Source organism: Neophocaena asiaeorientalis, unplaced genomic scaffold (genome assembly GCF_003031525.2).
Source record: "Neophocaena asiaeorientalis asiaeorientalis breed wild unplaced genomic scaffold, Neophocaena_asiaeorientalis_V1.1 scaffold294, whole genome shotgun sequence".
NCBI lineage: Eukaryota > Metazoa > Chordata > Mammalia > Artiodactyla > Phocoenidae > Neophocaena > Neophocaena asiaeorientalis.
In genome coordinates, this window is record NW_020173945.1 from 2,509,212 (window position 1) to 2,534,812 (window position 25,601).

Below are 25,601 nucleotides of genomic sequence, written 5' to 3' on the forward strand. Positions count from 1 at the left end.
TGTATATACCACATGTTGTTTATCTGCTCATCAGTAAATGGACACATGGGGTGTTTCTGCCTTTGGGCCGTAAATGATGCTGCTATGAGCATTCCAATACGCGTTTCTGTGTGGACCTATGTTTTTATTTCTCTGGGGTATGGCAAGGTGGTTTGTAAAGCTGTAAGTACTCCAAGCTTAAAATCAGAACCCGTCTCTTGAGGTAGTCTGTCTCAGGAGGGTCACTTAACCTTGTACCTTCACTTCCTCAAGTGACAAACCTGGATAATGACACCTACCCTGGACACCCCACAGGATTACTGATGAATGGGATAACAGACGTTAAAGTGTTCTCGAAATTTTAAATGTGCCTTGTAAAGAGAAGGTAGTATTTTATCCATGAGGCCACTTAGAATTTTTTTAAAGTACGTGATTGGTTTCAGACTTCAGCACATGACCTAGAAATGTTACAGATATTGAAGTTAGAAGGACTGTGGGCGCAGAAGACTGAATATGACAGTTGAAAAAGACCAGATTGTTATTTCTACAGCTTGGCAGTTTTCCTATAACTGGGGGATGGAGGGTTGATGCATAGGTGGGCGGAGGGGGAAAAAAAGACTTAAATATTCAGACATAAACATGTACTTCGATACAATATCTTGCAAAATGGGAATTCTCAAGTTATTTTATATATGATAAACCTTCAGATTCTTCCAATACTATCTAGGTGTTTGCACTGTTTCTGCAATATTCCTTGGCATTCTTGCTCTAAGGGAGGCCTGGCTCTCCCCTCAGAACACAGCCTCTCCTGCAGCCGTCCCTCCGTCCCAGAGCCCTCGGACCATAGCACGGAGTGGGGCCAGATCCTGGCTCCTAAGCCCACCTCCAGGCCGTTCTCCCTCCCACCCCCGACGCTCCCTGCTTTGCAACCTCATTTCATCAGAGGGTATCACCCTCGGCCCCTCAGCATCACCACCATCTACCATCTACATCATCTTTCCAGGCCCCACCAGGACATCTACCCACCGAACAGCACCTTTATCAAACAGCCTCTACCCTGCCTCATCTTCCCGCCATAAACCACCTGAGCTCCTCTCTGTGTCTGCTGGGGCCCGTGCCCCCACTAGCAAGGATGTCACCCCACTTCTCCTTCCTCCTCCCATGTCATCCCACTTCCTTTATACTGGCCATTCCCTTCAGCACACAAATAGGCTATTGTCTCCTATCTTAAAAAATTCTTTCTCTGGACCCCATTTCCCTTGCCATCAGCTACAGCGAAATGCCTTTAAAAAGCCAGTGCCGTGCTGCCTATGATTTCTCTCCTCTTCCTCTCTCCTACATTCATTCTAGTCCACCTTTCCACTCCATCACCCCCTGAAGGTCAAGGTCACCGCTGGACTCCACACTGCTAAATCCATGGTCAATTCTCAGCTCTCGTCTGGCTTGTCTTACAGCATTTGACAGAGTCTGTTACTCCCTCCTCCAAGAAACTCTACTTTTTCTCCTGGCTTCCAAGGCACCACAATCTTGTTTCCTTCTCAATGATCACTCCTTTGGTTCCTTTGCTGGTCTCTCCTCCTCCATCTCTTGCCATTGGATGACCAAGTCTTAGCCCTTGGACCTGTTCTCTCTTCTGTCTACACTCATCTCATGTCTCGTAAAGACCATCTATGCCAACAGCTGTCGAATTTATATTTCATACACAGCCCTCTCATCTGAATTCAAGTCAACTGTCTACTTGTATCCACTTGATGTCCAACAGGCACTTCAAACTCAACACGTCCAGAACTGAACTCCTGATCTCCCCCACCCGCAAAGCCTGGCAAGCCCTTAGCCTCGCTGCTCTTACTTCCTGACCTGGAAAACAGGGTTACTGAGAGCTGGAATGCAGGTTGGAGCTGCAGTGCCTGGTTGACACCATGTCCTTGCTGTGTATGAACTACTTAGCTTCTTTGTGCCTAAGTCCTCATCTGTAAAACGGAAATAATATTAACGACTCTTACATTACAGGGGAGTCATGAGTTATTACGTTCAAGCACTCAGAACTGGGCCTGCAGAGTCAGCACTCTAATAGATGTTTGAGACCATTATGAAATAACTGCTGGGCTGGTGCTGTGTAAACGGCACAGTGCTGGGTCAATACTCCTCGGTGCCACTGCCACCTGACTGGCGTTTCTTGGTGAAAAGCAACGTGGTACAATAAAGCTTCCTCAAGATCTTTCTTAAATATCGGGACCTGGGTGTTTTCGCAAAGCACTGTATGTTACTGGGTTAGATTAACAAAAAAGCAGGCAATGCTTTTTTGAGGAAGCATAGACACTGCTTCCTCAAAAATACATCCACAAGGGCTTAGCGGGCATAAGCATTGGGCCTGGAGGAGCTCATCTCTATGTGGGGCAGGGATAGCACAAGGGGAGTTGGCAGGGCTAAGTGTATGGCATCCCCTGTCCACAGAAGCTGATGCTCTCTGCTGAGGTGTATCTTTACTTGCTAAAACTGCAAAAAGAAGAGGTGGGGGAGGAAAGAAACGGAAAAGAAGCACAGCAGGCTATCTTTTTGTCTGGAGAAGCCCACCCCATGGCTATGGCCGGGCGGCCCATCACTTACGCGTTCGACATGCTGGCTACTTTCCCTCTTTCCCTCGCCCGCTGGGAAGCTCTTCTGTTGTCCTCTGAAGGGCGGCTGGCTGCAGGGGTCGGGACACAGCCAGAGGGCGTTGGGGTAAGTTCCTTCTGGAGGGAGGGACTGGGGTTGGGGATATCTTTTCACTTCGGGAAGGGAAAGGCGATGGGAAGGGAAAGGCGATAGGCAGGGATGAGAGCAGCCGCCGAGAGGGGGATTCGAGCCTTCTCGTCTAGACCCCCAGGCTCCGGAACCTTACTGTGGCCCGGCAGTGAGAAGGCGCGAGGCGGAACCTAGCTACGGACGCTACGCCTGAGCAGAGCGGGTCCGCTCCGCCGGCGCGCTCCCGCCCCCTTCGCGCTAGGCGCCTGCGCCGCCTCCTGCTGTTCCCCTGGCAACCGCGCCGAACGCCGAAGGCCGGCAATCCTCGCAGGAACCACGCGTAGTACCCGCCTCCCGGAGGACCCGCCCAGCGTTCCGCGGGATTGGCCCCGGGTCCTGTCCACCCGCTCGTTGTCCTCCTCGCAGTTGTTCCGCTTTCCCGTTTGCCCCTTTTCATCCACCTTCAGATATGTAGCCTTGGGCGAGGTCCTTAATGATGGTAGCCCCAGTCTTCCCATCTGTAAAGTGGGGTAACAGTCATTCGTTCCTTCGAAACCTTACTGGGTATCTACTCTGGGCTAGCGCAGACTCAGGTTCTGGGGGTGCAGGGCAGACGCAGATGCTGCCCTTCTGAGGCTAAATGAAAATGAAATACGGCGACAGTGCGTTGTAAATGCAAGATGCCGTGTGGATGTTAGTTATTAGCAAGTCACTGTGTTTGTGTGCATTGTTCTGCTTTCATCATTTTTGGTAACTGTTGAGGTTTATTTGCAAATTTTATAATCTGCAATTTCTAGTGGAACATTTTTAGAACTAATGCACTTGAAAGAGTATATAGAGGGCAAACACGGAAAAAGGACAGAATAAATCTGGATCACACAACCCTTCTCCCACAATTACTAATGAAATGAACAAAAGAATAGTAAAAAAAAAAAAGAAAGAAAGAAAGAAAGAAAAAAAAAGGAAAAGAAAAGGAGAGCCAAACAAAAAATTAAGTACAACTTCATGCCATAAACTTCAAAAGCTACTCAATGAAATAGAAACCTGCAGTGGACAATGGCGTCTAATCTCATCCCCACTCCCCTGCAAAATCCCTACTAGGGAGAGAAAGTACCAAGTAAGCAAAGTACCAAGAATTCTCACTAATACTTTTCAATACAAGGAAGTCAGGAATCTGATAATTGAGATGAAAGGTGAGTAGGGTAAGTGAGCTACCTGGGGAAATCCAGGTGAGATAAAAGTAGCACTAGTCGAAACAATCACTACCACCCACAGGGCCCTTCTGGAACTAGAAAAAAATCACTAGGGCTTGCCACTTTTTAGGACTTTACACTGAATTGAGGCAAAGATTCAAAGTCAAAGGACATTTTGTCACAGGAATAGGATATACTCCCAAGAAGCGTGAGGGATGGTGGTAAAAGAGTTTACCAAAATATCAGGAGAGAAAGCGGAGCGCAGACCTTGCAAAGACTCAGAGGATCGGTCCTTATCCTTACCCTGTGTCCAGGCTATAGAAAGGTGGATAAAAATACAATTTTTCCAGCTCTCAAACTCAGTCAGATACAGTGAGAAAGCAGTCAAGGAGAATTTGCTCACATTATATACGAGGAACTGGAAGATATACAAAGAGCAATCCATATTAAATATGAATAAGAAGCAGTATATCCACTATCTAAGCCCAAGACTTCAATAAAAGGGGAAGGAAAAAAAAGGATTACAACAGGTGAAGAACCTAGCCTGGAAAAAAGGTAACCAAACAGAAGAAAATTCTTTACATGTGTTTTATACTATAGAATAAGTTAATAAGAATAGAAGTTTAATAGAGTAAGTGCTGGGAGTAATATAAAGCAACATAATTAGAAGGAAGAAGATTGTATAGCTAACGAAACAAATGAAAACCAGAAATAGTCCAATATAGGAACTAAATTAGAAAAACCAAGGAATGGACTGGGCACAATTCATCTGAATTACTAACTTAGAGGAAAAGCTTAAATCAATTGCAGGGAAGGTAAAAGGAAAAGACAGATGTTTAAGCAATTAGAAAGGTTTACTTGATATTCCTGAAAAAGAAAGCTCCAATTAAGTTTTTCAAAGATCTAAAGAAACATTTCTGAAATAAAAGAATGAAACTTACAGATCAAAAGTTCTCATCGTGTTCCAGGAAAAACTGACATAGAACAACCAACACCTAAGAAATCCTGGATATGTTATTGAACTTCAAGGAGAAGTGATACAGAGAATCTGGCTGGCCTCGAATTTCTGCTCAGTACCTTTCAATGTCAGGTGAAAAGCTAGATGTATTTTCAAAGTTCTTGGGGGAAAATGTAAACCAGGATATTTCTACTCATTGCAGTTAATATTCCAAAATATGAAAGCTCTCAGGTGATACAGCACTCACGTAAATTGGCCTGTTTCAGGTGCAAGTAATAGAAAACCCAGTGTCCAATGGCTTAAACAATAAGAGGATTTATAGGGCTGCTCTGGTGGTGCAGTGGTTGGGAGTCCGCCTGCCGATGCAGGGGACACGGGGACACGGGTTCGTGCCCCGATCCGGGAAGATCCCACATGCCGCGGAGCGGCTGGGCCCATGAGCCACGGCCGCTGAGCCTGTGCGTCCAGAGCCTGTGCTCCGCAACGGGAGAGGCCACAGCAGTGAGAGGCCCCCGTACCGCAAAAAAAAAAAGAGGATTTATAATCTCCCTTAACAAGAATAGAGGTGAGGCTCTTTGGGAGCCAATGATTTCAGTGGCTCACTGACATCATCAATCTTTGATGGGCTTTCTATCTTTTGGAGCTGTCATCCCTGGGATGTCAAATGGCTTCCCTCTACAGTGGCTCTAGATGTTACAGCCTCACTCTGTAACATCTCAAGATAGAAAAAGGACCAGCTGGGAAATGTGACCGCCATTATTGTCGTAATCAGCATTTACCTGCATTAAGAGAGAGAGAGGTAGATAAAAGAACCGCATCAGGCAGTATGGGCTGTTGGGTTGGCAACATTCCATATGAGCCAAATCCCATGAGCTCTTCTGGAAAATAAAACACTTGAGGATGAAATCCAGTGATCGAAAGATACAAGTCATGTGAAAAGGAGGAGCAGGTACTCAGTATAAGACAGTGAAACAAGGTCTCCCAACTCTGCATACCAGGAGAACAAACATAGTTGTTCTCTGATTATATCCCTTGAGCTCTGCCAGCTGCTACACTTATCGACCACTTTTTCTACGCCAGGGACAGTTTAGGACCTGATATATATTAATTCATTAAATCGTCCCACTAACTTTATGAGTTGAGTAATATTTTCATGCTCATTTTACACACGTGGAAACTGAGACTCAGAGAGGTTAAGTAACTGTGTATCCAAAGTCATCCTCCAGTTGATGATGGAGTTGGTATTCGGACCACCTGCTAGTCTCCCTTTAAAGACCACACCCCTAATCATTATCTCTGTGTTGGTAGCCACACCTACCTTAACTGATATTTGTTTAAAAATTTGGTTTCCTGTGAGACAAATGTTACTAAGAAGAGTATTCCTCAAACTACTTTTCCTTTTAGAAAAAACATTGCTACTTAATTATGTAGATCCAGTAGAAAAGGCGACTTTGTCCTCAGTAGTTAATAATTTATGCAGCTTACTAATCAGACTGCCAGGTCTCTGGGCAAATTCATCTTCTCGGTCCTCTGGATATATGTGAAGTCATTTGGGCAAATATTAAATGATGCCTGTTATATGCAAAGCACAATGGTTCTCACTGTGCAAGAGGAAAGGATGAGTCTGGCATGAACGGATCTTGCCTTCCAGGAGTAGAGGAGGTAAACATCCAGGACAATGATGATCTCAGGCTTCATTATCCCGTTCCTGGAGGAATGACAGGCCTGGAAGAGCCATCAGAGGCTGTCTGGTTTACTTCTGTCTCAGATGCTTTAAGCCCCCAGGACATTCCTGTTTCTTGAGCATCCCTTCTTGCCCACACTCTGGCAGCGGGAGGGACCACCTGGCCCCTTTACGAAGTCCATCTGATTTTGGACAACTCTCACTATTAGTCTTGGCTTTTCCATCAAAGCCCCAGGGCAAAACAGAACAACCCTCTTCTACAGGAGCAGACTTTTAAACATTGAAACCCATGTATCCCCTCCCCGCCAGTCTTCTTAATTACAGAGTAAGCAGGACCACATTCTTCAACACCAGATTCCAAGTTCCCCTGTCATCAGTCCCTCTGTATCTCTGCTCACTGTCAGTGTCCTTTAGACACAGACCAATGAAACAGAACCTTCCAGGTAGGGGCTGGTAGGCACTCCATCAGGGGCCATACCTTGGTTCCCACCCCTTCCATCTATTGCTGGGCGGCCACAGTCAACCACAGTCAACCTGCTGAGCCCTCTGTCATTCCGTGTGCTCACCTCTCCATCCAATTCCATGTCATCCCTCAAATCTGGTCCAGGCCATCGATGAAAACATTCTCTATGAGAAAGCTGAGCAGACTGACAGAACAGCACTAGAAATGTGTCCAAGTTAGCATCAGTCCACAAGTTATCAACCTCCCCAGCCACCCTGTCTCCTCTCTGTCCTCAACAAGTCCATGAGATAAGGATGCTGTCAAGTTTGTCGCTAATATACAGCCCTCTTACAACTGCAGCGTTGTCCTTTTCTACTAGGCTAGTCACTATGGACATTGAAATTTAGGTGTGCCCTGTTTTAGAGAACCCACTTGTCTCTGCTTCCTTTTCTAAGAACCCACAAATCGTTTTAATGATCTGTTCTGGATCTGCATTAAGTTCACTAGACCAGAACCTGACCTTCTTTTCTTTTTTTTTTTTTGTTGCGGTACGTGGGCCTCTCACTGCTGCGGCCTCTCCCGTTGCGGAGCACAGGCTCAGCGGCCATGGCTCACGGGCCCAGCCGCGCCGCGGCACCTAGGATCTTCCCAGACCGGGGCACGAACCCGTGTCCCCTGCATCGGCAGGCGGACTCTCAACCACTGCGCCACCAGGGAAGCCCTGACCTTCTTTTCTTTTCTTTTCTGAGTCACCAGTCACTGAGAACCTCTCCACCAGACCCTGTTTTCCCATGAAGCATGGTAATTCAGCCAGCCCCAGGGACCTGGGTCCTCACGCACACCTGAATCTACAAAAAGGCTTGCACCAGGGTTAAAACACCCCAGAGCCGCTCATCCGTCCAAACCTCAGCCCAGGACAACTCCAGCTGCCACCAGGAGCAGGGCCTTTTCATACCACCATGTGGTGTGCAAGTCACTAACCAATCAGAATGGGCCACTGCTTCCCGCTTCCCAGGGCCACCTTCTCACTCAGCAAGGAGGACCCAGCCTCCTTGCCCCTCCTCCTTTGCCAGCAAACCCCCTTCTGCTCTTCCCACTAACAGCAAGACTAGAACATAAGGCAGGAAGGCACTCTACCCTATGATCAGACTCTACAGCTGGACCAAGCACCCTGTCCAGGAAAGGCTCCAACTCTCAGCCAGGCAGTGCTGCTGGGGGACTGGCCAGATGCAGCAACATGGCCCTGGGGGTTAGTTCCCTGAAGGACTCAGAACAGTCCTGGGCTTCCTGGGAGACCCGTGCTCTGCTCCGCCCTCCCTGACCTCTCTCTGTCCTGCCGAGTCTATCCCAGAGTCCCTTCCTGCCATGCCCAGGTGTGTTAGATTCTCTCTCTTCTGGAGGGAAAATGCCAAGTTCATTTTGTTCAGTGGCCTTACTCTCTGCTTCCCTGGACATCTGAGGCCCAGGTCATTATTCTGACTCACTTTTCTGTAATTTCCTCTAAGTTGATCAGTATCATTTCCAGTGACTATGCTTTGTCCTAATAATCGGTGTTTTGTTTCATTTAAAATGTTCATATCTTTTTACACAGCCTCATAATTCAACAGCCAGCTCTCTGGGAAAACTCATCGTCCTCCTGACATGTGTGACCTCAACTGGGCAGACGTTGATTGATGCCCCTTCTCTACAGAGCCCAGTACTCAACACTGGGCAGTAAAAAAAGATGACCCTGGTGAATTCTGCCTTCAAAGAGGAGAGAAGAAGAGAGGTAGTTCCAAGGTGATTAAATGCCACGGTGCCAAGTCCCCTGGGAGTTTAGAAGAGCGAGAGGGGTCACCGTGCCCTTGAGAAAGTAGAAGGGGTTATGCAGCAGGTGGGATTTGAACTGGCTTTGACTTGAGGAAACAGAAGGAGAACATTCCAGGCAGGGGAAACAACATGGGCAAAGGCTTAAAAGCAGAAGTGTGGGGAGCTATTCTTCTGATGGTGGACATTTCGATCTGATCTGGGAATAGGTTTGGCATCCTAGCCCTTGGCCAGAAGGTGTGTGTGTTCAGGGAGAGCCACAGGAGTTGGACTGAGCGCTATAGACCGCGGAGGTCCGCTTGAGCAGAGGACTCACATGATCGTGGGGCAGGGAGACCAATTAAAAGTCAAGAAGCACAGATGAGTGGATAAATGCAATGAGGTGTAAATACAGTGGGATGGCATTCATCCATAAAAAGAATAACGTTCTGATATGTGCCTCAACACGGATGAACCTTGACATAAACCAGATACAAAAGGACAGATATCGTATGATTTCGTTTAATATGAATTATCTAGAATAGGCAAAGTTATAGAGGCAGAAAATAGATTAGCGGTTCCCAGGGGCTGGGGCAGGGGAGGAGGGAGTGGAGAGTTATTGCTTAACGATTACAGAATTGCTGTCTGGGGTGATGAACACTTTTGGAAATACTGCTGATGTTTGTGGAACATCGTCAGTGTAGTTAATGCCACCGAATCGGATACTTAAAATTGGTTAAAATGGCAAATTTTGTGCCATATATACAATGGAATTTGGCCTTTGAAGGGTGAGTGGAGTCAGCAGCACGATGCAGTCTCTGCGGGTTTTCCGTAACCCCCAGCACCCCAGCTGTACTCGGAAACAGCACATCCATCTCTAGGGAGCAGCACACGTGTGTTCCCCTCAGCGGGGACCTGCCCAGTGTCACGCTGCATCTCTTCCGTCCTTTGCCCAGTTACAGATTTCCTGAAACACCTCCAGTGCGAGGATCATGCTTAGTACTCTGTAGAGCACAGGATGTCGCTTATTCTCCTCTAATACTTTAATTGCTCCACTGATGCTCAAAAACAGGTTACAGTGTAATCAGGCAAATTGTAAGCCCATAGTTCGTTTGAAAATAAAAACTGGGGGCTTTGGGGCTTCCCTGATGGCGCAGTGGTTGAGAGTCCGCCTGCCGATGCAGGGGACGCGGGTTCGTGCCCCGGTCTGGGAAGATCCCACATGCCGCGGCGCGGCTGGGCCCGTGAGCCATGGCCGCTGAGCCTGCGCGTCCGGAGCCTGTGCTCCACAACGGGAGAGGCCACAACAGTGAGAGGCCCGCGTACCGCAAAAAAAAAAAAAAAAAAAAAGAGTTAAAAAAAAACCTGGGGGCTTTATTACTATGAATGGAATAGTGGACAGTCGGAACCATCAGACACCTCGTCCCAATCCTTCCGTTTCCTAACAGGGTAACTTGAAGCAGCTTGCGTACCATTTCTGAGCCTCAGTGAGAACAAACCCCGCATCACTCAAAGCCCGTGGTGAGCCTCGTGCTCCAGTGGCCTTTGAATTGCCCTGTGCTGGAATCCTGGATGTTACGACTCTGTGTACTTCGGATTCTGGAGGTTTAGTTCATGATGTTTTTCTGAAAACTCGGTGCTTGAGCATCGTTGGCAGTTTTCCCCACTTCCCTCACTGAGCGCCTGGGACAGGAATCATCTTTCAGAGGTGAGTTCCCTTAGCCTGGGAGGAGACTGGCACGCAGGTGTCCACGGAGTTTGGGGAGTGATGGCTGTGGTCCCTCCCTGACCTGATGAGCCTTGAAGGCACCTTGAGAAGGAAGCAGAGTGGACCTTGGTTCAGTTCCAACGTGTTCCTCAGGTGGGCCTGCAGGGCTGCAGGTAGAGGAAGCAGGATGGATAAACGTGAAAAGGGCTCAAGTTCAAATCGAATTTGAAGGACTTCTCCTCTCAACTTAGCTGTAAGAAGCATTTTCTATGCTTCTAAGTATAAAATGTCATTCTACAGAAGAGGTGCATCTTAAAATGTCAGATATTAAACTCTCTGCTGTAACACGCCCGCTTTTGTGTCTGATGTTATGTCTGTACCAAAGCAAATGGATAAAATGCTAACTTGTTATGTTTGCACACACAACTGGAAATGAATCAAGAATGGATTTCAGTAATTCATAATTATTAAAGTAAAGCGTTGGTAGACTTCTGGTGTTGAAATATTTCCTGTCTTGACTCTTCCTGACCAACCCCCAATGTCCATGAATGTTATAATTTGTAAGAGGGACAGTCCCACTTACCTCCAGGGATTATGAAAAGGACTAGGTGAATAATGTAGGTAAAGCACTTGGCACAAGTTAGAACCACATGCTGTTGTGTGGCAGCTTGCTCCTTAAGCTCCTGGGAGAGCCTAGGTGTCTGCTCAAAATCCCCAACTCAGCTAGCAGTATTCCTAATTTGGGGGTTCACAGAAATCTTGGGTGTCAAAGACCTGCTCCATAGGTGGGGTTCACCACGCCTTCACCACGGTGATAGTTACAAACTCCTCCAGCAGGTGAAATCGACATTCCCAAGCAGCAAGAAGTTTTGATTGTGAATCTTGGCTTCTCTCTAGTCCATTATAATCACATATCAAAGGATGTTTTGGACTGGAAATGAGTCTTATTTGGTAGAGTTTGTTGAGAATATGCTAGTAAACTGATTTAAAAGGGATATGAGCAATCTGAACATTACATTCTGGATGGGATTCCAAAGATAACAGAGTCTACAAACACCAAAGCTACTTTACGTCACATAAACATCACTTCCACTGGGAAATGAGTGTAAGAGTGTGTGTGTGTTTGTGTGTGTGTGTGATTCTTATAAGCTGCCTTTATTATCTATAAATAAAACTGTCCAGTGTGAGAAAAAAATAAAAAGGAACTAGCCGGAGGCAGGATGTTTTTCAAATGATTATTATCCTGTTTTTTTCACACACATTGGGGCAGCTCTTGTAACCCAGGTGCAAAGGAGGTCACTTCTCATTGTTTTAACACCTGCTGTCTTTTAAAATGAATACGATTTCCACAGGCCATTGATAAATTCAGCCTTAAACCTTCCTCAGAAACCACAGTCTCCTATATTTTGATACTACTTCTGAATAACCAGCATGTGTCTGTCCAATTTCTGTTTTGTTTTGTTTTGTTTTGTTTCCATTTGACTCTCATACGTGTTCCCTCCTCTTCTGCTATTTTATTCTCACAATGCTTATAATGAAACAATAGTTCTTGGGTACCCAGGGTAGAGAGCCAATTACAAATAGCAGCTGCATTGTTCATAAAACAAAAGTGGTACATTAATGAGGCTTATTTAGGGACTTGCATTGCCAATGGCCCGGACTACAGCAGTAAGATGAAGTTTAACAGCAGAGAAAACACCTACTTAATCAATTAATTTACACTGTCAGACTTAATAGAAATATAATCTTGCTTCTAAAACATCAAGCAGGAGGCTAGTAAGATTTTTTATATGCACATTTCTTCCACCATCCGTCTCCCAGACTCACAGATGTAGAGAACAAACTAGTGGTTACCAGTGGGGAGAGGGAAGCAGGGAGGGGAGTAAGAGGTACAAACTATTATGTATCAAATAAGCTACAAGGATATATTGTACAACACAGGGAACGTAGACCAATATTTTATAACAACTATAAATGGAGTGTAGATTTAAAAATTGTGAATCTCTATGTTGTTCACCTGTAACTTATATAATATTGAATAGCAACTGTACTTCAATAAAAAAAAATGAGGCAGAAGGCTAGTAAGAATTTTTATATGCATTTCTTCATCTGTCTTCCAGTTGTCTCTCTGCTCGCCCTTCTCGATTTATCCTTTCTCTCTAGAAGTGTGGTCCTCCTGAGATGTGGGATTGCCTTGTACCAGGGCTGGGACATGAGAGGCCCCACAGCATTCAGGATGGGGTCCTCTTCCTTGAGGCATCTTACTGGTTCAGATAACCAGCGCAGCCTTAGATGAGCTTAAGGCTTAAATATTAATGTCATCTTGGGCATGTGCCTGCCTGAGATATTCCCAGGGAGTTGTTTCCGTATGCTTTTTATGCTAAGAAAAAAATTTCATACTTTTCTTTTGTCTTGACAGGTGAAATGCAGATAAAAAAATAATAGTTACAATCTAAAAAATACTTTAAAGTATAATAACTGCTGAAAACCGAAACTCTTAGCATCCAGCTCAATGAAACTTCTCAGCTCACAAACACTCGTATAGATGGAGACACAGAGGAAAAGCCAAATTCCAGAGCTTCTCTGAGCCCTTCCTAATCTCATCCAGGCTCTGCTTCCCAAAGGCAAACACTGCCGAACACCGAAGATTAATTTTTCCCTTATAAAGGAAGACTACGTTTTATAAGAGGGAATGATATGATGATGTGCCTTGTTTTGAATGCAGCTTTGACCTACTTATGAGTTGTGAGGTTCGTCCACGTTGTTGCACGGAGATGCAGTTTGTTTCCACTGCTGTGCAGTCTTCCCTCGTATGAACAGACTGCAGTTTGGTTATCCACTCTACCGTGAGGGACAGTTGGGGTGCTCCCAGGCTGAGGTTATTATGAACAATGCTGCCGTGATCAATCTCCTACGTATCTCTTAGTGCACGTCCTGCGCTGGATCAGAGCATGCGTGCGTCTAACCTCAGCAGATACCGCCAAAAAGTTTTCCAAAGTCGTTGTGGCATTTTCTTCAATTTTACCAATAAGAATTTTGATCACTTTACACGTTTACCAATACTTGGTATTTTCTGTCTTTTTCTTTTTCTTTGAAATTGCGGTATTATTATTTTATTGTGGTTTTAATTTGCACTTCGCTGATAAATAAAGGTCCCGAGAACCCTTTCATAAGCCTCTTTGGGCATTTGCCTATGGAAATCTTTGACCGATTTTTATTGAATTTTCTGTCTTTTTCATTTGTAGATGATGTCGATGTATTCTGACAAGTCTATGTTGAGTATATTTATTGAAACTAAATAATATATTTATTGAATATATTTATTGAAAATATATTTATTGAAAATTAATCGAAATACAAATCTGAGGGCTCGGCTGGGGCAGAGTTGGCTTAGCTTAGTCGCATGGTTGTTAGCAGGATCAAGTTCCTCTTGGGCTTTTGGATGGAAGGGATTCAGTTCCGTGTTGGCTCTTAGGTTTTCCATATGGGCCTCTCCATAGGGCGGCTCACGGGAGGGGACTGGACTCCATGGGAGCGAGTGAGCCAGAGAGGGTAATCTTGGAGGTGATTACCACCACTCTTGCTTTTCTCTTCTCTCAGATTCTTCACTACCTAGCGTCTGAAAAACAGTTTACCCCCCACTTTTATCCAGTTGTATGGTTGTTTATGGCAGGAGGGCTGGTCCTGTACCCATGAATTCAACAGGTCTGGACAGAATTCTTATGTTTATTTTAACAAATAATTGCGTTTAGCTTCCTCTTCCAGCGAACTGAGAGACTGCTTCTTTGCCAAATATTTTTCCTTTATAGTTTCTGCTTCAGAACTATTTTCTTAACATCTGTTCTTTTTATGCTTTAGCTACATCTAGATTTAATGGCAGAGACAGTAACTATAACAGGAAGTTAATAAGAAACAGCAGCACCTCTGTTTGCAGCGCTGATAACCTTCCTATGACTGTAACTGATTGGATTTAAAATCATTTCGGAAAAGTGGTAGATCACATGATATTACACTATGAAATCATAATAATTAGAATTTAAATAAGTGATACGCAGTCAAAATGATTTTCAGTTATTTCCTTGAACTTTTAAAATGTTTCATTCATGTATGATTGTCACTGTTCAGAAATACTCCTTCCAATCTTGCGTTTCAAATGCAGAAGTTATTTGAAATGTGTGTCCATCTCTCGTTTCCTTGTGCAGAAGAGTTTGGCGTTAGAATATCCAGAATTTTAACCTTTGGCCCCTCCCAGAAATGGCTTCCTTTCCCAAGTCTCTTGAGTTTGCAGCCATCACCCATATTCCTCTAAAAAGGCATTAGGATGAACAAGAAAAAATCAAAGTGCCCCAGAGGCCTGAATTTACAGCTCAAAGGATAAAAGGGTGAGGTGGCCTGGGTGAGGCCAGGTCTGTCGTTATTATTTTCGTGTTTCGACAGACCCGCATCTCCCTGGCTGGCGGTGGGATGTTGAAGGTCTCCAGACTCTGAAAGAGGTTCTGGTCTCCTCAGAGTCAGAGCTGGGCACGAAGGTCTTGCCCCCGTCCTCCTGCACCAGACAGTGCCCACATCTCGACCGTCGCTTAAGTTCACCTGCAGAGAGATGCAGAGATCTCTGGTGAGGATACAATTCTGTTTTCTACACAACCAGAAGTCATCGAGGGATTGTCTTTATTTCTGCTTGTTTCAAGGCCTGGAAGAATTAGAAAAGGAGCTGGACTCGGGTCACCTTTCCTTCCTTGTGTGATTTGGAGACTGTATTACTATTAAACAATACAATGGGCGTAGAATTCAGGGAGAAGCAAATGGAGAAAAGAAATGGCCAGATGGGAAGAAAAGGCAAAAAGAAAAAGAAGAAGTGGATACAAATCACAGAAGATGTGCTCTCCATGCACTTTCTATCGTGTAATGATGATCACACACTGGGGGGGGCTTTGAACAGCATCCATTTTGTATCTCACCGTTTCTATTGGTCAGAGGTCCCGCACGCACGGCTTAGCTGGGGTCTCTGCTCAGGGTCACGCAGGGCTGAAGGTGAGTGCTGGCTGGGCTGCGTTCCCTGCTGGAGCTCTGGGTCCCCCTGCAAGCTCATTCAGCTTGTTACAGAATTCACTTCCCTGCCGTGCGGACTGAGGCCCCAGGACACAGCTCTTGGAAGGTACCTTCAGGTCCCAGCCCCAGGGCCCTCTTACAGCACAGACAGCTCACTTATCCAAAGCCAGCCAGAGACGTTCTGTCTTGTGGGAGCCACAAAGGAGTCTTACAGCTCCTAACCTGATCAAGGGGGCGGGTCTCCCATCCCAGGCACCGGCCTGCCCCCTCTCAGGGAGGGGCTTATAACGGGGCGTGACTATCGAAGGCCTTAGAATTCTACCTGCCACAGGCTATGAAATCAGGTGATTTTCAAAAAACCATTCTGACAACAAGGACCTACTATATAGCACGGGGAACTATATTCAATATCTTATAATAACCTATAATGGAAAAGAATCTGAAAAAGAATAGACAGATATACACATATATGTATACATACATATATATACGTTTGTATATATATCTGAACCATTTGCTGTACACCTGAAACTAATACAACATTGTAAATCAACTCTACTTCAATTACAAAAAAACAACCCACCACATTGGCTAATAAAGAAAACAATTAGTAGACATTATTATTATTATTATTATCAGGAGTTAGGTCTTTTAATTGCAGTCTCTGTAAAATTCAGATGCTACTCCAAACCTTGGTCCTACGTGCGGCTGTTACAAGACCGACTGGACTCCTGCACGCGCAAAGCTTCCACAAGTAGAAGAGAATTGGGACTCCTGTGTGCCTTCGCGCATGCGCCTGCAGTAGACCGTCTACGTCACCTGCCTCCGCGCCCCCATGCAGAAGTCCACCCATCACCTTTTCAGCTTCTTACAGGAAGTTAACACATGCCACCTTCTCTTGTCATTTCTTTTGTACTTTTTATCTGTTCCTTACCAATTTGAAACCTTTCCAACCGTAGAGTTTGCACCTTAATCATTGTTGCATCCACTTTAGTGCCACCAAAAAATAAAGGGACAATAATCCACCATAAAAGCAGCACGTTGTGAGGCTGGGTGCAGGCGTCATGCAGGTGGGAGGGGCTGCCGGGGTCCTGGAGGGTCCTCCTCAGCCGATTTCACTGGCTTCCTTTACGGAGCATTTACTGAGTGCAGAAAAAATGTCACCAAAGGCAGTGACTCTTCAGGGTCTCTGCCTTCTTAGAGACGCTTCCGTGTTAAAACAAAACAAAACAATATACTCTAAGCAGGAGTAAGTGAGGCTTTCATCATGGCACGAAATACCATTTTGAACTACTTTTGCCTTACTGTAAGAACAAAAAGAAACTGAACACAGACATGCTTTAAAAGCTCACAGTAGTAACCAGTGGCCTTTAGGGTGAGCTGCACAAGCCTGGAGCTGCCAACCTCCCAGGTGGAGGTGAATCTGGTTTACAGGGAAATCTGGCGGTGCGGTGGGCTTTTGACAGTCATGTGGTGTGAGGCACAGATACCGTCAGCATCCTCACGGCTGCTGAAATCAGCTCGCTGAGGGTTGGCAACAAGGCTATTGCTCGTGGCATAAAATAAATACATGTGGTGGAGCCATGTAATCTGCAGAATGAAGGAATTATGAGTGACATGTTGACCTGGTTTGAACTTGTAGCAAGTTAGGAGGCATTATTGAAAGCCTTTCTCCTTTTCCAGGCTCAGAGAGAGTTACCTTTCTCTTAAATATAGGCACACAAGGCGTGCTTTCCATAACAATCATCAACCACATCTCAGCTTAGACTAGAAGTTACCACTTGGGTAGGGTTTTGGGGTTTTTTTTTTTTGGACATTTTATTGTAACATATCTCATGCAACTAAAAAGGTGTAAAGAATTACATGATGAGCACATAGATTCCCACTCCAGAAATTTAAAATATCTTTGCTAATTCAGTTGAAGACCCCAATGTATCCTCCCCAATCGTCTTCTTTTCCTTCCTTTCCCCCAGGGTGAGTATGAACTATTCTTTCTCTTCTTTCCCTTTTCTTTACAGTATCGACAAACTTCAGTTTCTCATGATTTCGGATGTTTTTGAAATGATATCTTAATGTAAGTATTCTCCTGTGAATTCCCTTTACCACTCAGCATTACATTGTGAGCTTCATCCAATATTCATAGCTCTAGTTCATTCATTTTTACTGCTCTGTAGTTACTGTAAAAAGATATCTGGCCATTCTTTCTTTGTGGGACATTTGGATCGTTTCCAAGTTTTTCTAACACAGGCAATGCTGCCACCAACATTGTGGCCCATGATCCATTGTGTATGCGTACAAGAATTTTTTTCTGATTGAATGAATGTATCCTAGTGGAGCGGAGTGGAATTGAAGGATATATCTCTCTTCAACTTAAGAGAGAATGCTCAGTCGCTCTACAGAGTAGCTGCACTAGGTGGGGTTTTTACGCTGTGTTTAAGACTAAGCTTATCCCATGACTCCTCACAACGTTGAGTATTTGGAATCTCAAGCTGTTTATCAGACGAGGGCTGCTTCTCATCTCCCCGGTGAAAGATTAACCAAACCGTCCACCAGAGCATCCACGTTTGTTTTCTTAATATTGAATTCTTCTGAAGAATAAAATTTTAATTCTCTTTCTTCCCCACCAAGTTGAGACCTTTTACTGAATGACGCCTTCCTGGCCACCATCACAAATGAGCTCACCCTCCCCTTTCTTCACTTAACCTCATTCTTCCGTGACCTTCAAAGACCAGATGAATCCCACCAGCACTCGCCACAAGCCTTTTCTACCAGCCCAGCCACAGCAATCTCTCCTTCATCTAAACTCCCGCGAGGCTGTTGTTTATTTTTTTAGGTTGTAAATGGCAGAGAAACCAACTCCAGTGGGCTTAGCGACAAGCACCGTTTATTGGCTGCAAACCTGAAAAGCCTTGGGGTTAACAAAGCCTTCACACAAAGCTGAAATTGGGGTTTGCTTTCCTTTTTGCAAACACTAGCAACTCATCATCTCCGACTGAATCCTTAGTCCCTGCCTGGTGGCCTGGGATGGATCGCTTCTCCAGCTGATCCCGAGTCAGCCGTGCTTCTGCCCCCATCCATTAATTTAAAGAGTTATGGGGCCTGTAATATTTCCCTCTGGATCACTTCTTCATTTCTTTCTTTTCGTTTGTATATGAATGAACAGATCTCGCCCCACGTGTGATTAGAAGGTCTGACTATTGGAGTATCTTTTCTGTTTTTCTGGGCCCTGGGAAGTGCAGTAATGATTTATGTTGTTAATGACGGAAAGTAATATTAATTGATAGACAATGAGAACTTTTTTCTTTTACGACTTATGGCAAATGAAAATGTTTTACTTTGAAAGTTATTGTTGCGTTTCTTTGAGGAGGGGCTAATCTTTACGGAATTGACTTATTAGCTCAAGAATATGCTTCGTGCTTCTTACCTCGGAATCATCCTGAAGCAGCGTCACCTATTCACACGTGCCTGGTGTTCTTAACAAATATTAGCATGATGACTGCAAGCAACACACTGGGGAAAAGCTGCAACAGTCTAAAAGACACAAAATCTGTGCTTGAATTTTAAAGTCTTTCGTGTCAGTGTCATTCAAAACCTAAGACATGTGCGATACTTTCATATGCTCTTGGCATTGCAGCCTCTGATCTGTGGTGATGATTGCCTGTCTTTTTCCAGTTTACAAGAAGGAAATAATCCTTTTTGATAAATGTTTATAAATATTGTTTGAAGAAATGAGTTCAAAGCATTTGCCAAAATAATGTTTTCTCGTGCCACCAGAAAAATAGAACTGACAGCGGCAATTCGAATAGCTAAAACCATCGTTTTTTACTCAAGTCAAAAATATGTCTTTAAATTTATCAGATAAACTTGGTTTGAGCGGCAAAGGACAGGATGGTGGATGTTCTGTGTTTTCTTGGAGGCTAAAAAATCTGAGGGTGTGTCAGCCCTTCCATCCTCCCTTCTTGAGATGGGGCCTCTTTCCTGGGGCAACTCCATCATGGAGCCTGTTCTGCTTTTGGCCTTTGGACCTCTCCGTGATGAGAGGAAAAAGGAAGAAAAAGTAAATAAAGAACAAGATGGCAGACTCAACCCAACCATGTCAGTAATTGCACTGAATGCCAATAGTCTAAATACCCTGGCTGGGGACTCTGCGAGCGATTCCTAGAAACGTCTTGGCTCTCTGCCAGGAAGGGTCTGATGAGGGAGTCTGTTGCCATGTCTAAAACCTATTGTTTATATTTGTATTTTCTCCAGAAAGAAAAGCTCCAAATCACTTCAGACATACTCATTTTCTGCCTTACCTCCCCAGGTCCTCACAGCTGTGGACCTGCAGAATCGCCTGGACCGGGGCCCAGCCTGGGGTTCAGCCCTGATTCTGTGCCCAAGCTGTAGTGGACCAAGCTCTGGGCTGGGCCTCCTCTTCCGTATCGCATGAGTCCTCACCCAGAAAGCAGCTGTGATGCTATCTTCCTTACAAAACACTCAGGATTGTTTTGAGGACAAAATACTATCAAAGGGTCATGTAGCATTTTATAGCTTATGAGCACTCTCCATATATATCTCAGTCTTCATACCAGTGAGGCAAGCTTATTATTATTATTGTATAAATATGGAAATGAAAGTCATATGACTTTCTCAAGGTCACACAGCTAACGAGGAGTGCAGTTGCCCTAAGACTTTCATACCCCAGAGCCTCCCACGATGAGAAATGGCATTTGACAAAGCCTTGGAAAGTACACTCCTATTGGAACCGCATGGTAAAAGGAAAAGAAGCCCGCACAAACTAACTTACACAACAAGAGGGGTTTGTTCGAAAGGTTCAATGGTGGTCCATTTGAAGAAGACTGATCATGAACTAACAGTGCAATAAAAATTACAGTCTAAAGTTACGTATGTACATGCCACCACAAGTTATTTCGGACTGTCCCTCTAGGGTCTGAAATAAGAGCTTGGCTTTTTTTCCCTTAAACATTTTTCTATTTGTGTGACAGTGTCTGGCAGAGACTGGGCCCTTCATGTTGGTTTGGATTTGTATTTGACAGTTTGCTGAATATGATCACAAAGTTTCAAGGACCATGAGTGCTGGGAGTTAGCGAGAGACAAGAATAAACAATTTTTTCCTGAAGAAAAAAGAAGATTCAAGGACATAACCAGAATCCGGGATTAATTGGACCTGACGAGGGCCAGAGCTCCAGAAGAACTGCCAGAGGAAGGTCGGCTGCTCTCCCCACCTGCTGCTTCCCCGTGGAGCTGCTTCCCTCTGCTCATCTGTTCTGTGCTTCACTCTCTTCTCTTTCGTCAGATTTCAGATTGTAAACTCTGCCTCCCAGTCCATCGCTTTTTACAAGTAGGAAGCACAGGTTTGATAAAATATAGTGTACATTCTAATAGATGCTTTACTCAAGAACAAGAGAGGCTATCAGAAAGGCCAGTATTATATATTAAGTTTAAATTGCAAGTCATTTTAAACAAGGTGAAATTGTTCTTCACAAAGTGCGTCAGGTTAATTTCATGTATACGTTGCCATCTGTATTAAACATTTTTGGCTCGTTCATTTTTCTAATAGAATCTTCTCAATATAGGATTTTTAGTACAGAGAATTATTACTGCTCCTCAACACTGAATATGAAATTTAACCCACACATTAAAAATGGGTAGGTCATGGGTTTTTTTATATAAGAGAAAACATAATTAGTAAATAAAAATGAGGCTATAAAACAGTAATGATGGGGCTTCCCTGGTGGCGCAGTGGTTGAGAGCCCGCCTGCCGATGCAGGGGACACGGGTTCCTTCCCCGATCCGGGAAGATCCCACGTGCCGCGGAGCGTCTGGCCCCGTGAGCCATGGCCGCTGAGCCTGCGCGTCCAGAGCCTGTGCTCCGCAACGGGAGAGGCCACAACAGTGAGAGGCCCGCGTACCGCAAAAAACAAACAAACAAAAAACAGTAATGATGTTGTTTAGAAAGTTTCACGATGGGCATCTGAGAAGATGGTGGAACAGACATCAGTACCAGGAGGCTCCGTCTCCCAGCTTTCTCCATTGTATGGATAAGAACACATGAACTCAGTCAGGAAATGATGAACTTGACTTGCTTCAGGACTTCACGGGATGCTCTTATGCAATGCTCACCACAGAGATGGATCCAGAAATAGCTCCCAAACTGGAAGGTCAAGGCAGGTCTACAATCATAACTTACACGAGGGAAAGGATTGCATGAAAAATAACAGTAAATACCCATATTACCTTGACATCCACACAAGTTGATAGGAGTCGCCTCAAGTAGTTGGTGAACAAATGCACAGGTTCATGAGTATTCTTCACAAGAATAAATACAATTAGTAAATAAGATGGAAAAATGTTCCCTCCCGTGAGTAACCACAGGACATAATTACATCCCCCATCCCCCAAGGGAAGTGATTTTTTTTTTTTTTTTTTTTTTTTGCGGTACACGGACCTCTCACTGTTGTGGCCTCTCCCGTTGCAGAGCACAGGCTCCGGACACGCAGGCTCAGCGGCCATGGCTCACGGGCGCAGCCGCTCCACGGCATGTGGGATCTTTCCGGACCGGGGCACGAACCCGTGTCCCCTGCATCGGCAGGTGGACTCTCAACCACTGTGCCACCAGGGAAGCCCGTGATTTTGAATATTATAATCTGTTTACTCACTCCTGGGAATCTCTCCTAAGAGTGGAGGAACCCTCGGTACCAATTTATTTTCAGTAAAAAAGCAACGTTCAGTATTAGGAAAACGGCCAAATAAATCGCAGTATCAACTACTGTATATAAAGCAGATAACTAATAAGAACCTACTGTATAGCACAGGGAACTCTACTCAATACTCTGTAATGGCCTATATGGGAAAAGAATCTAAAAAAAAGAGCGGATATATGTATAGGTATAACCGATTCACTTTGCTGTACACCTGAAACTAACACAACATTGTAAATCAACTATATTCCAATAAAAATTAAAAAAAGAAATCATACAAAAATCTCAGATTCAGCCTCTGTATAACAATTATGCAATTAATGTTGAAGGTTATTGACAAAATGAAAAAACTTAAATCAGAATTTCAAGTGAAAGTACAAAAAGCAATCAGGAGCTCAGAGCTGAACAGGTTCTTAGATGTCGTATCATCCTCAAACCTTCCACGTAAAGGTGAGGACAGTCCACGTGGAATATGGCCAGTCTTCCTTCAGTCCTCGGCACAGGCTCTGAACTCACCATTGATGTGGGCATATCAGCTGAGAAAGGCTAGTGGGAAGTTGATTCTGAGTAGAGGCACAGCTGTAAGAGAATCCACGGAGAAGTGTGAAGGGTGTGGAATTCTCTGTGAGAGAAGACAGAGCTTAGTGCCCAGCTTGTTGAGTTTCGGAATGAATTGAGCACCAGTTAGCACAAACAGTAGCGAACTCAGCCACAGCACTTGGAGGGGTGAGCTGAGTCCCATCCCAACTGTGGGCGGAGCAGAGACAAGGAACATACCAGCCTGGAGGCAGGGGCCGCCTTTGCCCTGCCTGCTGTGCTTCCCGGCATGTCCTCCCCCAGGATTAGAGGTCTTCTTGAAGGGTTGGAAAGAGAGTCTAAACCTCAGCAGGGATTTGGGTTGGTGTCTAGAACAGGGGGATTGGGAGTGATGCAGGATTTTTGAAGCTGTGCCAGGGAAAACCATGGTTTTGGTTCATCACGCTGCTAACATTTCATGCGCAGAGCTTGGCAGTGTGTGTGAAGTATACAGGCAGATATGGGCCTGGCACTGGAGCAGCCAGCCAGGATGAGCAGGCCCTGGTGTGGGAGATTATGTGGGGCTGTGTGTGGGACCCATCGAAAGCCAAGGCTCTCCCAGAAGAAGGCTCTGTCTCTGAGGACTCAGCCATCCCGACCTGATTCCTGTCCAGGGTGGGGACCAGGGTCCTGGCTAACGCGTCAGGCAGCCCACCGGTGGTCAAAGCAGGGAAAGGTGGGCTTAGGGGAAGCCCACACAGGCCACTGCCTTCACCGGCATCTCCTCTGTGGTGGAAAGACCCAAAGCCCTGGGTTGGGGGCTTAGGAACAGTGCTTTTGCCCCCCAGAGTTGGTTGGCCATGACCGAGGAAAGCCCAGGCCTCAGCTGGGGCCTCCTTAGGCAAGGGGAGAGCTGACAGCGCCATCTCAGGCGGTCAGGTGTGGAATCCTGACATTGGAACCCAGTACTTTTGGACGGCAATCTTCTAAGTCCTGAGTTGCAGTGGCTTTTTCGAAGGTAGGTTTTCTTACTGGCCTGTGGGCTCCATCAGCAGGGACAGCTGAGGGAGGTGGGCACAGAAGGAGGGTGGGCACTGGGGGGAGATGGAGACCGAGAGTGGGCTCCTGTCTCAGCCTGGATTCCCCTCCAGAAAACAGAGCTGGATGGAGTTTATTTGGGGAGGTCATCTCAGGGGGCAGCTGTGGGCCCTGGAGAGAGGGAAGCTTGGGAGGGCAGGGCCCTACTAGGTGCTTCCTGACACTGGCCACCACTGAGGGCTGTCGGGTCCCATCCCCTAGCACCCTCTGAGAGCCACGTGGAGCCTGCCTCCCAGAATGCTCTACCTGAGGAGGGAGAGGGAGCAGTTCCCTGGGGCTCTTGCGCCCCGCGTCGGGAACCTCACTACATGGCGTCCCTCCCCGGTACTTCTAGGCTATGGGTGTACCAGGCAGGTGTCACGGACACAGGAGGTGCCGACAGGTGGCACTGGCAGGAACCCGGCTGCAGGAGAAGGTAGGGGGAGAGGATGTGGGGTGGGGCTCAAGGAGGGACTTGGAATGCAGCTCCGGGGCCCTTTGGCGGGTCCGGGCATCAGGACTGAGTAGCCCCTGGGTTGTCACGAACTTCACTAGTAGCTTGTGGGTGACCTGTGTCTTTTTATCTGGAGGAGGGAATGTCGGGTTTCCACCCGGTGGTCTGGTTCTGGAGGAACCAACTCACTTAACCTGAGACTTGACTTTCTCACCTGTAAAATGGGAGCATTAGTCTCGAGTTTTCCTATCCCGTGGGTGTTGTGAGTATTATCAGTAATGAATTTCCAGTGGAGATGCTTTGCCATTTGTAAATCACTGTCCAAGGGTGAATCAACACTGACAGTTAAAGGCAGACATCAATATCTAAACTATGTGACAGCTGGAATAGATGGCCTCCTAACCTTTCTGGAGTGCCTGCTGCATGTCAGGAACTTTTATATATATAATGCCACGTCATCCTCACTGCAGCCCCTAAGGTGGTCACCATCATTGTCCCCATCTACAGATAGGGAAACAGAAACTCGAAGAGACAAGGGACTGGACCCGGGACATGCGGGGAGTGGCACAGGGGGACTTCCACTGCCTCTGCTCTCTCTATGTCTTGGAAAAAGCACGGTGGGCGTCACCTGGCAGTGTAACACCGAGGCCAGCATCCTGGGATTTGTGATCGCATTCTAGGAACGCTAGTGCTGGGAAACTGAAACTACCAGCTGCTGAGAGGGAGACGGAGGGGGCAAAGCTCAGCCCTGCGGGCAGCCTGCCCCGGCTCTAAGTGCGAGAGGCCGCGTGGGGATCAGCCATAAGGAAGCAGGGAATGGTAAACACGTGGGTTTTGCTCAGCCCAGGGACTCTTGGCCAGGGCTCCGTGAATAAATTCAGGGGCAGTGTCTGAACCTCTTGAAACAGTCCGTAAAGCTGTGTGCACATGGGTGTATGTGCACTTTTCCAGGAAGCAGGTTCATAATTTTTGTTAGAGTCTTCATGATCCACGACCCCAAGTTTTAAAACCACTTTAGTCGGGTCACCCTGACATAAATAGAAAAGGTGCAGGCCACCTGGAACACCTCTGGACACAATGAGAGCATTACAACCCGTCCTTCAGAATGGCTTTAGATTCCGTGAGTTTCACTTTTTTGAAGTGGCCTGCTTTTAATTTCACATTTTCATCTTTTTACTACTATTATATATGAGCCAAGGTTAGTGATATTCTACAGAGGGAAAAATGCATAATAATTTTATGATCAAAGTGTTCCTGTCTACTACTTTATTATTATTTTTTGCACTTTCCGCAAAAAGTATAATTTCCTCAACAAATTTAGTTTCTTT

General features: G+C 45.7%; 1 protein-coding gene across 1 annotated transcript in view; it reads right to left on the reverse strand.

Annotated features, from left to right (window-relative positions):
* DRC11 (dynein regulatory complex subunit 11) overlaps window positions 1-2,887 on the reverse strand; it is a 165,834-nt gene extending 162,947 nt beyond the window's left edge. The window contains exon 1 of the mRNA XM_024752809.1: window positions 2,587-2,887. Coding sequence (XP_024608577.1) covers window positions 2,587-2,597 — 11 coding nt within the window. The 5' untranslated portion in view covers window positions 2,598-2,887. The remainder of the gene's footprint in view (window positions 1-2,586) is intronic.
* Between the last annotated feature and the right edge of the window lie 22,714 nt (window positions 2,888-25,601).